Source organism: Thermobia domestica, chromosome 12 (genome assembly GCF_964235325.1).
Source record: "Thermobia domestica chromosome 12, izTheDome1.hap1.1, whole genome shotgun sequence".
Taxonomy (NCBI): domain Eukaryota; kingdom Metazoa; phylum Arthropoda; class Insecta; order Zygentoma; family Lepismatidae; genus Thermobia; species Thermobia domestica.
The window spans coordinates 120628043-120643253 of NC_137465.1; the positions used below are offsets into that span (position 1 = coordinate 120628043).

The 15211-nt window shown below is 32.3% G+C and overlaps 1 protein-coding gene across 24 annotated transcripts in view; it reads right to left on the reverse strand.

Annotated features, from left to right (window-relative positions):
* Positions 1-5914: 5914 nt before the first annotated feature.
* The window catches only part of para (sodium voltage-gated channel paralytic), a 651733-nt gene continuing 642436 nt past the window's right edge, over positions 5915-15211 (reverse strand). For 23 of the 24 annotated variants that reach the window (XM_081734028.1, XM_081734020.1, XM_081734025.1 and 20 more), the window contains one exon: positions 5915-11954. In XM_081734028.1, coding sequence (XP_081590154.1) covers positions 10840-11954 — 1115 coding nt within the window. In that variant the 3' untranslated portion in view covers positions 5915-10839. The remainder of the gene's footprint in view (positions 11955-15211) is intronic. The other variant, XM_081734038.1, reaches the window with a different exon arrangement.

A 15211-nucleotide genomic window follows, 5' to 3' on the forward strand; every position in this document is an offset into this window, starting at 1 on the left:
TTTAAAGATAGTTTTTACAAATGTATCCTAAATATCTATCTTAAAAACTATATGGTCTAGCAAAACACATTTCAAGTTCAAAATTAAACTACATTAAGTTCCTTACGAAAATAGTTCTATACATTTTTTCATAGAATCAGGTGCTGGGACGAGCAAGACATAGACATTTTCGTGATAATTGCTTGCACGTAGCATTTCACATCTTGCTTAGTTCTTCTAACGTTCCGAGCATGTGAAGACGTAGCCTGTGCGTCTAGTATTCGTGTTCTAATGTAGACATAGCAGCTATACAGTGGAGTATGACAATGGCTGAGGTGTGTTTATTATGTGATGAGGATGTTATGAGTAATAAGTAAGGTAAGGTGAAAAACGGACAGAGGGATTATTAAAGACAAGTGTTGCAAGAAGGGATGAAAAGCACGAAGCTTTTAGAAGAAATAGAAAGGTTGTTCTTCATGCTTTTTGCAGTAACCAATTAATCGCAAGAGATTTGAAAGAGACTTTTGGTGTAGCAGTCTATAACATCGTATTCCACCCTCTGTATTTTTAGCCATTGTCATACACTATATAGTTGCTCATAATGTCAGTATAACATACAAAAGTAGACACATAAGCTACGTCTGCACATGCTCGAAGCATTACGAGAAATAAGCAAGATGTGAAATGTGACCCGCAAGCGACTCGTATCGAAAGCGCCCCGCGCGTACGCCGGCCTCCATACGTTAGTGTGTTTGTGCACGAATATTAATCTTCCTCGATCTTCTAAACTATTGATCTCACAGAAAAGTATATAGGACTCTCATAAAAAGTTTAAAGTAGTTTAGTTTTGTACTTGGAATGTTTTTGCTAGACCCCATAGCTTTTGAGATATTTAAGAAAAACTTTGAAAATCTACCTTTAAACCCTCCTACCACTGCTCGATGACCCCGCACCCTCAAGGACTTTTAGTATATCGTTTAGGGAACTCCCTTCACAACTGTGCCTCATTTCAAAACTACACTATTTATTTTCTGTAAACATCATTTTTCTGGCCTTCGTTGACTTGAATAATGTCCTTCACTCACCCTTATATTTAAAAGATGCAAGAAATAATTTTGATAATATATCATTGATTTGTATACGGGAAAATGTGTCAATATTAGATCCAAATCTTTACATTCAAATGTTTATAAATATTTATAAATAACAATTGCGATTGTGATTTTTCATTAAACAGTTATAGTAAATACATTACATTCAGGATATTCATTGAACACTATGTAATATTTATTTATTTATTTATTATTTTGCTATTGTAACCTCGCCCTATTTATTAGCCTGAATTCAAATATTATACTTTAGTCTATATTAACCCTCAATAGGTTAAAAATACTTACTAAATATCAATAGTTCTCTTGCATATACCCTGTATATTATGCACCAGACTGAAAAAAGAATATTTTAACCTGTTTCAAATTTACTTGATTGTTGATTTGTGATATGTGCTTTACATACTTTTCAAGTGAAGTCTAAACATTATTTTGACTCGTATCAACTTGTTTCACTTTGAATACGTTACTACATGCGTCAAAAGAGAGCAGTGTTATTGCGAGCCTAAAAGGAAACTCAATACTTTTGTACGGTAGGTGTTTCAAACCATGGTAAATGCTTACAAGGGTTCCAATATTTATACTAATTTTTACTAATGTCGATAGCCTAAGAGTTGTTATTATCTCCTAATCAACATTGAAGAATGGTGTTGATTTAAGGTTAAAGAATCTACGATAAAAGGGAATATTCCTTACTAACCTGCAAATCAGAAGAATAAATCTTGGTAGAATTGTGAGTTCCACTTCAACTATGTAACAGCTTGTCAGTTCATTTTTATTACCATCATTGTCAGATCATGCTTTATAACCAAATGTTTTCTAAAATTATTATACAAAAATAAGAATTTCTCACCTTACTGTTTTATGTACGCGTACGTAGTAATTTCAGAAAATATAGTTGATTACACACATGATCTGCGGAAACGATGATAAAAGTAAAATGACAAATTAATATGCATTTGAACTAACAACGATTACAATTCTACAATGATTTACTCTTCTCATTTACAATCTCGTGATCACTTATCTTTCTCTTCTCCTATTTTAATCTAAAACAAATTTCCATCCTTCAATATTATTTTGCAAAAGATAGCAAATATGAGGCTACCAAAATTAATAACCTGAAATATGAATACGTACACTTTTGAATACTGTCCATAGTTTATAACGAAGTGCTCCTTACATACTTTAACGTATTATTTCTTTCTTTATTTAAGTTTTTACAACGAGTATTCAACAGAATAAAACAAACTTTCCTCTGGAACATGTATATTAAAAAAAATCCTGAATAATTATGAAACTAGTATAATAATTAACTAATAGTCTGCTTACCCATCAGCTTTGTCAGAAGTGTCTCACCATAAATAAAATATAATCTTTGATGAAATAAAAGCGTATCTCTTGTTAAAATATGTACGACATAAGTATGTTTTATTTCAATAATTATTCCCATGTTTATTTAGTTGAAAACTAATTTCATTCCCTAAGCTTTCTTGATGCAATTAGTTATTACGTGTGTTTAACAAATGATGATTGACTGCATATATATACTATAGATCTATCTATATATGATGATTGACTCTCTCTCTCTCTCTCTCTCTCTCTCTCTCTCTCTCTCTATATATATATATATATATATATATATATATATATATATATATATATATAGATAGATAGATAGATAGATAGATAGATAGATATATCATATCCTTATTAAGGAAGCTCACATTTGACTTGCACATGACTTGCAAATAAATTCGTAGGTAACCCAAACTATTGATCCTTCCGAATAAATAAACATACACAAATCAACTTTTAGTGTCTATTAAACCTCGAATAATTGTTATAATAAAAAAACTAGTTTTAGGTTAATAATCAATACGTTGTACAAATATGTGAAATTAAATTAGTAAATGAGTACACAACATACCGTCAATGAATCTTCAGGGAGAAAAAACGAGAACTCGATGTAAAAATAATCTAATAAATGTTATATATTCAAATTTAGACAAGCAAAATGTTTTATAGCAAACAATACAGAAAAAGTGTGATCATATTATGTTATACTTATTCTTAAATTTCGTCAAATACATATATCAAGAAATATCTAAACCTTGATCGCTATTAGAGTGATCCCAATGAAAACAAACCCACGTAGTATTTTTTTTCACAGCAACCAAAATTCATGCATGCAAAGAAAATAGATCCAATTTTAGAATCCATATTATTAAACCATTTAATATGCTGTTCATTTATCCCTAAATATCGAATATGGACAATGGTAAAAAATATTTTCGTCCTACATCAGTAGGAGAAGGTAAATTAACGAGAAATTTTCAACAGTTGTGTATTACGTCATTACGAATCTCGTTATCAATCGCTGGCTTTTCACTTTATTTCAGGATTGCCAAGTTCGCAGTTCGAGAAACTTTGGTGTGATCTACAGTTTTTTTTTTTTTTTTTTTTTTTGGTATTATTGTATATAATGAACAACCATATGAATGTAACCCTTTACGGTCCTATTATATTGATTTGTTTTTCAAAATTGAAACTTACAACATTAACGCCATCTATTAAAAAAATAGGGATGAAAATGATGGTTTTATCATTCCCATTGGATATAGTAGCAAAGAAATCAAGCAACTAACATTCGACATTGGACGAAGTCAACTGGAAACTCTCTTGTAGTTGTATGGTTAGCGTACGCGCCTCTGATGTGGGAGGCCCAGGTTTGCTTCCTGGAAGGAGTTCATGTGGTTTGGATAACACGTTGAGCTGTAGGTGCTTCAATAGCGCCGCTACTGAAAAGGACGCTAAATTAAAATCAAACAAAAAATCAACATGCATAAAGGGCAACGTGACTCGATATCCAACTGAAATGAACAATATTAAATGTTGAGCATCAGTCAACAAAGGGCCGAAAAGGACTAAAGTATCAGATATCTGATATTGCGTATGCTATTGAGATATGTGCTGCAAGAACAAATCTTTCGGCGCTATCTATTAAATATGCCTATTGTGTTGAAGTAGTAGCTGAAAGTTATACAAATAATCATTACATATATTTATCCAGATATTTTAATAAAAAATATAAATTTTTACATATATAAATTTTAAGGGTAAATCTACAGATGTTTTGGCTTTCCGACTTTGTAATGTTGCTTCAGTTGCTGGATCAGGGCGGAGGGATACAATTACACTTTGTTTACATAAGATCACTCTGACAGTAAACCGCATGTAATCTTAAAGCTTTAATTATGAATTATATGTGATAATATTTTTTAAATTGTTTTATAATGATACGTGCGGAAAGTTGATCTTTTAAGTTTTTAAGGTTGCTCTAAGTCAGTGATTCTCAAACTTTCCGATAACGTGGACCCCCTGTTCAGTCCGAAAATGATCTGCGGACTCCCTTGCAATGTCATCTGAAATTTCACATGGTATTTATAAAATATACTAATTAGAATTACCACTGACAAGAAAAATATCAAGAAAAATAATGCAATAAGTAATTTATTCTAAACATACATGATTGTTTCCTAGTGAACGAAATTTCAATTGAAAATGCAGTAACTTTCAAGATAGAAAATCAATGTCTTTTTTTTTTCTAAGGTAATCTACTTGATAAACAGTGTTCTCAAATATGGGGTCACTAATATGAGGAATGAAACTTTTTGTTTTTCAAGAATTCTATTGAAATCTGGAGTAAGTTTTGTCAGCTTCAATCTCAAGTTCGATTCCACAATAAGATGATTTCGCTTTAAGGTTTTATTACTGCAAAGTGCAGAAAAGGTCTGCTCATATAAGTGAGTGGTAGGGAAAGTCATCAAATGTTATAATGCCTTTTTAAACAACTCTTCATACTCACAGCGCCATGCAACCAAAAGCTACAAAGTTCGTTTCCTTTGAAAGCGTTTTTCCATGAAGTATCGTAGGGTAGTTCCAATAGCTGTTCTTGTTCTGTGTTAAAGAGATTCATGCCTTGTATGTCGTGGATTTCTACATTAGTGAAAAGATTTTCAATCCAACCATTACCAGGTTATGGGACAGGGAAATATTCTTAAAAACTTGCAGCTAACGCTTTCAAGTGTCCTACAAGTGTTTTGTATATTTGAGCAGGGAGTTTTTCACCTGAAGAATCAATTAAGGTCTTGAGCACTGGAAATGATGAATAGTTAATGTTTTGTACTCGTACTGCCCACAGCCGCAATTTCTTAATCTTAAAAATACTTCTTGCATAACAACTGTGAACTCCATTTTATTACAATACTTTTCAATTTTTAGGCATCGCGGACCCCTGGTTAGGACCCGCGGACCCTCAGGGGTCCGAGGACCTCACTTTGATAACTACTGCTCTAAGCTAATACTATAATATTATGGGTGCATTTATCAAGAAAGAAAACCAATTTTTCTGTGGTAAGTTATCAAAAATTTATTCGATGATGTATTATGTACAGATATTATAGTACAAACTGTGAAATCGAAAACATGGTACAAAGGAAGTGCAAGCATAAAGGCGAACTGTAGAATTAAAATTAATGGCAACTTGACTTAGTTTAATTCATAGTTTGTTAACCAACCTCTTTCACTTTTCATAGATTGGACACAATAGGTATAGGCTACTATATTATGGAAATTGCAATGTTGAGAACTTTATCTCAACATATGTTTTTCTCTCTTTTTTATTTATCTGTGTTGCCAGACCATAACACTAGGTGTCTCTACTATCTACTGTTGAGATGGAAAAGCTACAAGTACCCAATGCATGGACAAACAGAAAGCTCAGTCAGTGCTCTGGCAAAAGTCTTTCTTGTGTCTTTTTAAAAAAAAATAAATAAAAAAGGAATATAGTCCATAGAGCTCTTTGCAACAAGAGAATACTAGCCAGCCAAGGAAGTTCCACCTTCTTATTTTAAACTGCAGTTACGCACTTGAAAAACTCCATGACGTCGTTGTTCATATAGCGATATATACATATACATATACTCATATGCAATACATATGTGTATATATACATCCATATATATGTATATACACATTTGAATAGTCATTATTATTATTATTATCATTATTGTTATTATTTGTATAATAACGTTATTTTATTTTTCTTTGATTTCTTTTACAACTAAGGTTATAAACAAGATGCATAGTTTGTTTGCACATCAATCCATTATAAGCAATTAAATCCTTCACATAGTTTTCCCTTCTATTTCAAACACTTAATATGTTTATTATAAAAATTCTTAACTCCAAACATTGCTTCTTTATTTATATCCTGTGTTCCTGTGTTGGGGGGAAGAAATGTCTATTACAGGAATCTCCTTCTTTCTTTCCTTCTTTCTTTTTTCTATTCTTTCTTTCTTTTTTTTTTGTGACACGTACACACTCTTTTTCTCTTTTGCTTTCTTTGATAGCAATTATTTATTCATAAAATACTAAGCGCAAATGTGTTTAGCTTATTTTTTTCCTACAAGCAGCACAAATATGCACCAAAACCTTGCTTACTGTTTTTCTTTTTAATACAGGCAAAGAAAGGAATGTAAACAATATGATACTCTTTATTTTCTTTCAGTAATAGTTATTCTGTGTGTAAATTTAATGTACAGATTTATATATATATATATATGTATATATATTGCGTATTGTTCTTTGATTAGTAGTTAAACGGAATCCCATCATGCGCAACTGCTAGTTAATTCACTCGAAAACATTTTGTGTATATATAGTATATATATATATATTTAATTTTAAAACATAGCATCAACCTCCACTCAAACTAACGTCATTATTAAAATTTCTATCCAACAGCATTATATCCTTCAATAATTAACAATAATAATAATAATGATAATAAAAACTCAGTACAGTTATTAACATTAATAGTCACTCTTTACCACAATTGTCCACCATGGTATTATATATACTTTTTCACCTTCTGAAACTGTAGAAATATTACAAGCAATAAGTTATACATAGATATCGATATATATAACTTCTTTTCTTTAAAATAATGCCATTTTGTTTTTAATATCCGAGGATAATTTTTCTATTCAGTTTCTTAATATTTACAAACTCTTCAAATGTACAAAGAAAAAATATTGAGACTACACTTACAAAAGCTTAGGAAGCAACTCTTGAAGGTTTCCTTTTCTTTTCTGTAATAAATAAAAGTATATTACTGTCTCTTTCGTTCAGACATAAGTTTCCACCTTTTATTCATTCTTCTAGTAATATAAGATATTTTTAGACTATATAAAATTCATTAAACTTTTATTTTCTGTTTTTGTTTTGAATTATTCATTTTTTAATACGCTTGAGCAACAACTTTTTAAAGCAACATCATTGGATGAAATGGCAATGAATATGTCAAAATTTAATCACAAACCAATTTGTGCATCAGAATTTATGTATAATGTATTTAGTTGAATGAGTTTGTTGATATGGTGTCTATTTATATATATATACATATCTTATGATATACATACAAATACACATATATATATAAATATCTACACATGCATCATTTACAGGAGTACTATGCAGGATTTCTATTGGAGCAAATTATATTTATTATTTGTATGTGTATTTTAATGTACGTATGTAACCTGAACTACTATGGATTGATATGGTTACTTTTTCTATATAAAGTTCAAACATAGCTTAACAAATTTAACTACATTCAGGTCAGCAGGCATTGCTTGAATCAATTTTTCAGCCTCATTACCAGGTAAAAATACACCTACAAATTGAAGCCATAACATCAATGATAATTTTCATGTGAAGCCAGAATATTTATGATCTGTTATTTCATTGCTTTTTTCAGTGTTTTCTTAAATGAAAACATTAAGGACAATTACAAAAAAAGACTTGTATTTTTTAAAAATATTTTTACTTTCATTTCTGAAGTTTATAAAACTTCACCTTCTAATAAACTGTGTGTGTGAATATGAGATTAATACCTAGAGTACACAAGCTTTTAATACGTTCATTTGTTCCCGTGTACATTACGCAATATAGGAGCAAGTGCAGATGTTTTGTGCAAAGCACTTATTTATCTAATACACTTTTTTTTCTTTTTTTATTTTTGCTTAAGTATTTTTCTCCGCCTTCTATTGGCATACCTCATGGAGGGCTTGAAGAGCATCAGGCTCTTTTGTTGCTTTGTTCCAAGTTCCTTTAGCCATTGCATTTTGTTTCTAACATCAACCAATATTTTGCTGTAGCTACTTCCTTGACTCAAACACTATCCAGCACGCTTCTCATATACTGGTATATATACATATGTCATGCGTCTATATATAGTTTTATACACACACATCATCATAGGTAAATAAAAAAAATGTAAAGAGAGATGCCAATAGTAGGTATTATTTAGCTTACCCTAAATTTAACGGGAGTGTCTTGATGATATAACCGCCAAGGATACACATGGTTGCATATTGCAGTTGGGCATTCCATTTTTAAAAAAAGATTCTGTTTACTGTGATGATTAGTAATTTGTCTTACTAACAACAAAAGTGAACTCCATTTTTGATACGACTTATTTAAAGAATCGACCTTAATCGAAATGAAACGTAAAAAAATATATGTACATATGCCAAGAGTTTAGTCACAAAGTTATAGCTGCTATCACATATAAATGGGGGAAGATGTTTAGCAGTCATATGAACGAAGGACTAAACTCTAGCAAAATATATTCGTATTGTTATATTATATACACATTTATTTTATTTAAAAAGACATGTTTAAAAAAACTATTACCAACGCAATAATTTATGTGTCTTCTTGGGGGTGTTAATGATGATTAAAGTCACATGGCCTGACAAGAACAGATGACACGGATTTATTTTCTACTAGCCTAAAGCTAGAGAAGGCGTTATGACCAAGAGACAAGTAGCAGCTGAAATCGTGAGTGAAAGACAGAACTTTTCTTTTATTGATGTTTGAAAATAAATTATATTTTTGCATTAGTAATAAGGCATATTCTCAACTCATCGCTCTAACTTCTTTCCTGTTTTCCAAAACAGAATACTTAGCAAATAGATTTTTACAATACTCCCCTTCTCCCCCCCCCCCTGCTTATTCCTAATATTCCACCACGCACAATAGTGAATACAAACTAAGCCACACCTTAATGGAAGTTTAGGGCAAAGTTCAAATGGGAGAAAACTATATTATATATTTATATGTTCATAATGCTTATTATTGCTGTTGGACCTTAGATAACAGCAGAAAAGGAACAGAGGCGCCACAACACGTATTCTGCTGACAAAATGAATATAAAACATTTACATTATATATGTATATTTATATATAAACAGCTCATGTAAGTATTGTTTCTTGTTTTATGAAAAAAAATAAATCAAGTAACTAAAACTGTTTTTGGGTGTGTCTTAGTTAGATTCCGAAGGTGCTCCAATGCAATTTATATATATATACATATATACTTTTCTTTCTCAAAATGCATAAAGTGCTGATGTTAAAAATAATTCTCAAAACTTACCACAACATATGGTTTTGTTTCGCTTAAAGCACCATGATGAATGAACGATTTGTTAGCCTGTGACTACAGTCTCCAGCTTAAAAATTGATTTGTGCTGCAGACAAGCTTATATAACAGCCATTTGGTTTATTTTTCTCTTTTATTTTCGTAAACAGGATGTACCAGTATAAATCACAGACAAATTTTAAAAACAAACTTAACCTCTTATTATTATTCTATTATCTGCTACTTGTCCTCAGACAAGCAGTTAAATAGTACAAGAAATATTAATCGGCTAACATAACCATTGCACCTACCCACCACGAGTTGCTTATATTCAGGATACAAAGATATTTTATCATAAAGAAATAGTGTAGAAAAATAACAAGTGAAATACATCACAAGAGCATGCATAAAAACAACAAATGTATGTTACTGCTGCTTTGAAAGAACCAAAACTTTGTAACACACATATGTTACTTTAGAGATGCCATTATTATTATTATTATTATTATTATTATTAATATTATTATTATTATTATTATATTTTTTGAGCCAAAGTTAATTGTCATTTCACCAAAGCATGAGGCCCAACAATAATATCAGCAAAATTAATATAAAAATAATTAATGTGGTGAATTCATCCTGTTTTCTTGTTTTACAGAGAAATAGTGGTAATGGCAGGGGAGGATGAAACTTTTTTATGAAGCACTTTTATATATATTTTTAAAATATCATCTTTTATCTTTTTTTCTTCAAATCAAGCTTGGCTGCATACTGCAAGTGCTCTCCTCCATAAATAGATGCTGTAGAGGGGGCCCTCTTTACCATAGAGTCAAGAGAGCAAACATCACACAAAAATAAATCTTTAAAAAAAATCTACGCTCACCTTTTCCTAACTTAGCTCTCCTCTTTTTATTCTATTCTGTGCGATCTCAATTTCTTAAATAATCATTGTAAATAACTTTCCTTTCCATTTCTTAGTTATTCACAAAACACACTGACTCCTGCTTTTATTAGTTGAGAGATGCATATTCTCAGAATGTTTTCAGTCTATCCATTTCGATTTTTCTACTTTCTCCCTTCCCTTTCCACAGTTTCCTTCCTTCAAATGCTTTTTTTTTTTGTGTGTATGTCCCTCTACTTCAGGGACTAGTGAAGTGCTGGAGCAGTTTACCCTGTCCCGCAGTATAACTGCTCACTTATTTTAACAAACAGAAAAAAAAGAGAATCGTAGTCAGCGCACTCGGGCACAAGGAAGGAACACTCTCAGACGTCAGTAGAACGCGAGGTGACGCTAGGTGAACGCGAGTGAATCACTACCTTGTGTCCGTTTTTGGTGACGTATCCGTCACTTTCAACAAGCACAGCTGTCTGTTGTTGGCGTGATTCCCCTGACCCCTGGGTATCATCAGTGGGAGAGTCTTGTTGCTGTTCTGACGGCTGTTTCTGATCCCTTGCATTTTTGTGCTTTCTCCACGCATTCTGGATAAGCCGCGCGCAGTATTCTTCACGCTGCCGCCATAAGGTTGAAGATATTGGCTCGTAGCCTACCTCATCGGGTCTGGCTTGGACTTCACCAATTTCTGCTGCCTCGTCTATTGGATTCCCTTTTCTGGCGAAGAAGTCTTTTGTAAGGGCATCTAAGATATCCACACAAAACATTAGATCACCCTTGCAAATAGGGATATCCATAGAGACAATTTTGTACTTGTTAGGTTTATGTATTTGCAAGGGTGGTTCTAGCACATCAAGGAAATCGGATAACTGGTCATATCTAATATATTGTGTTCCTTCTGGATCGAACTGTTGCCATATCTCGTAGTACATGTCGTAGTCATCATCTGTAAGACCTTCTTGCACGTCTTCTGTTGCTTGTGAATAGTTCTCCAAAATAACAGCAATATACATGTTAATCACAATCAGGAAACTGATCACTAAATAGGCCAAAAGATAAGTAATTCCAACAGTACTTGAACCACAATTTCCAGTTTTGCCTAGCTCAGGATCAGGGTCTTCGCATTCGTCTTCATTCATAATGCCTTCCAACACACCATCCCAACCTGCTGATGTAGACATTTGAAACAATAAAATCATAGACTGGCCAAAAGTCTGAAAGTTATAAACATCGTCAATGCCAGCCTTTTCCTTAACATTCATGAAGAATGACATTCCGAAGATAGCGAAAATAAACATCACAAGAAATAGAAGAAGACAGATGTTAAACAGGGCAGGTAATGACATGGCAAGGGCGAAAAGCAACGTCCGGATCCCTTTAGCACCTTTCACTAGACGTAGAACTCTACCCACTTTCGCTACTCTGACCACTCTTAGCAGTGTTGGTGAAACGAAATATTTTTCAATGAGGTCACTCAACACCAAACCTACAAAGGAAATAAAATGTTACCAATAAGGTTCTGATATAAAAGCAAAATTAGCTAGTTCAAGCTCTATCTATTTCTATAAAGATGCCTCTGATACAAATAAATACAGAAATTCAACAACATTTAAAATATTTTGAATTTAATACGTTTTAGTAAAATATATATATAATATTAAAATGCTAATTAAACGCTTAAGAAGATATCTAGTTAGAGGGAGGCTTGGGAAATAAGCAGCACACACATACACACACACACACACACACACACACACACACATACCCATGATTGTGTGGCTGGGAGCTCAATGCTAAAGCATCAACCTGCATTGAGATATCGGTGTTCGAGTTCCCACTAGAAGAGATATACCAGGGCAGTCAAAAAGTTCCCGGAATGTTGTTTCAGCTTTGCATTTTGATGTAATCACAATGAATCTTGTACAGTACAATCCTTAGTTGTCTACCTAGGTAATTATGAATTTGACGAGCGTGAACATGTCATAACAGGCACTGTACGTGAAATGAAGTTGGACGGAGGAGTGTGTCGTGATTAGTTGGTGGAATGTAGCAGTTCGAGCAACGCTCAAACATCAAGTACATGTGCAAATTGGAGAAATTGCTTCAGAGACTTCGATAACCTTAAAACATTTTAAATTAACACTGTTTAAATGAAAAATTGGCCTCGAAAGTATCCGTTTCGCCACCGTAGAAGACATCAAAGTCAAACGTGACGGCTGAACTTTAAAAATACCAAAAGAGGACTTTCATCGGTGTTTCCAGTAATGGTAGGAGCGTGTGTGTTCCAAAGATTTCTATTTTGAATGTTATTAGGCAAATGTGTACTTACATTGTGGTAATAAAGAGCCGCAACAACATTTCGGGAACTTTTTGACTGTCCTGGTAAGATTTTCTGTATTTATCTATTATTTATTTATTTATTATTAGAAATAACTAAAGAGAATGTCTTCTTTATTTCCCTGTGATAAAATTCCGAAGAGACGATCTGAAGGAACATTATAAAATCATATTAGTCTTAGTTGTTTAGGATTATTAAAGTATCTGACTATTCTCGCTGCAATTTATGTTTAAGCATGTTAAGTAGTTTCTAAAATATGCTACAGAAAACAATAATGTTATTATTAGCAAGTTATTATGCATTCAAATAGATAGGAAAAATACTTCGAAATAGGCACTAAACCCCAAAACAGGCACTTATATGCACTACAAACAAACAACAATTTGCTTCTTTGAAGTCAGAAACAGATTTTTGTATTGAAACCCTAATTTTTTACTGAATCAAGTATGAATTAGGGCAAAATGTATACTTCATTCATATTATACCTAGTATTTGCAAACACCATACAGTTCCCTTCAGAAATGAAAATTCCCGTGTCTTAATTAAATCCACACTATTTTCACACACTGGTGTCAGTAATGTGTACATTCCGTAGCCTATTTTATTATTACTGTTAACTTTAACGTAATGCGAACCATGTGTTGATACAAAATATATTTACGAGCTCGTAAAGACATCCATAAGATAATTATATTGGTTCTAATTATGAATGATAATTTTCTTCAAATATAATTTTGAAAGTTAAGTGATAAAATTTTTTACAATGTGTCATGTTCCAGAAAAAACTGATCATGCAATACATCTAATTATGTGTCCAACACAATTCCGGCATAGATTTAGCCGTATTAACTAATGTACACCAAACTCTCGATTATTCACATGTGTAATATCAGCCTCATGGATACGCCTGTTTCTATGCAATAGAATATTTTGATACAAAAGCCTATAACAAAAGCTCGAAAATGAACAATATTAATCTGTATTTATTTAGGTAAAAGAGATAATAAAGTTTTATTTTAAATAATATGACTGCATCCCCACTTTTGGAACATAGAATAAGTTTTTTTTTTTCTTTCTTTTATTGAAATTGGTTACATCTCAACAACCACACGATCAAGTCATGAACAAGAATTCGATAGCACGCGATCTGAATGCTAATACCTGATTTTTACTTATTTCCCATGAAAGGAATATAATTGTCAGCCAAATACAGTACAGACCATGCTGAAAGAAAACAATCATATACACGGACCTAAATTAAAGTATGGTACACATAGCTGCTGTATTATCAATTTAGAAGTAGTAATTTTACAACCAAATAAATAAAATTATGAATAATATTCAAATATATACATGACTATTCAGAGAACGTATTTGTCGTGCGCTGTTAAATTAAGAAAAAGGATTTGTTCTCTAAATAGTTTAAATATAGTTCTCTAAATAGTTTAAATATTTTCACTTGTTTTCCCTAGTTTCTCGCGGTGTTTTCTATAAAATGCTTAGTCGAAGATTCATCGTAATTATATCCTCAACTCAACCGAGATATCTACAAGAGTGGGTTGAAGAGGAGACAACAGCTTATTCAGGTCAACAAGATTTATTTGTACAGTAAGATGGAGACCATAATCAATAAGTAAATTGAAAATATTGTCATACAAATTAGAAATGTGACTGCATTTTATACAAAGACTAGCCTTTGGCTAGCTGGGAGCCCCGCCCAAGATCCCCGCGTTTGCTCGGCCTACGGTCTCGCGTCTCTTATGTATCAACCTTGCATCAAGAGGGAATTTTGTGCATTTGCTCTGAACATTTCCTGAATTTGGCCCAGCTGGGGGCTTTCGCCTCCTGACCCCAGCGTTTACTCGGCCTATGGTCTTCCACCTCTCGAATCCACAATTCTACCAAATTTCAAATTTATTTCCGTATTTCAAGTATCTAAAAGATAAGATTTTGTATTCCAAGAAAACGCCCATTTAAATAACATGGGAATTTCTTCATCCTCCCTTTAGACCTCTTAAAAAATAAAAATATTCAATTTTGGCCATTTTTCTGTGGGTTAGTCCCGGAAGGTTACTATCATACCAAATTTCATCATTCTAATCCTGCCAGAAATGCCTAAACATTTTGGAATGTAGAAGATGTCCCATATAAATAATAAGATTTTTCAGTTCCACATAAAACCATTCTACAGGTGGAGATTTTTATTTTTGGTCATTTACTTAGGTAACGCTAATGAAAACGTAAAAGTAAACCAAACAAGTTTTTATTCCAATTCCAAGTACCTAACATATGAGATTATAGGTATAAAAAAGATAAAGAAAAAAAAGTCCATTTAAATAACATGGGGTATTTCTTCATCCCCCCTTTAGAACCCCTAAAAATTAAAAATATTCACTTTTGACAAT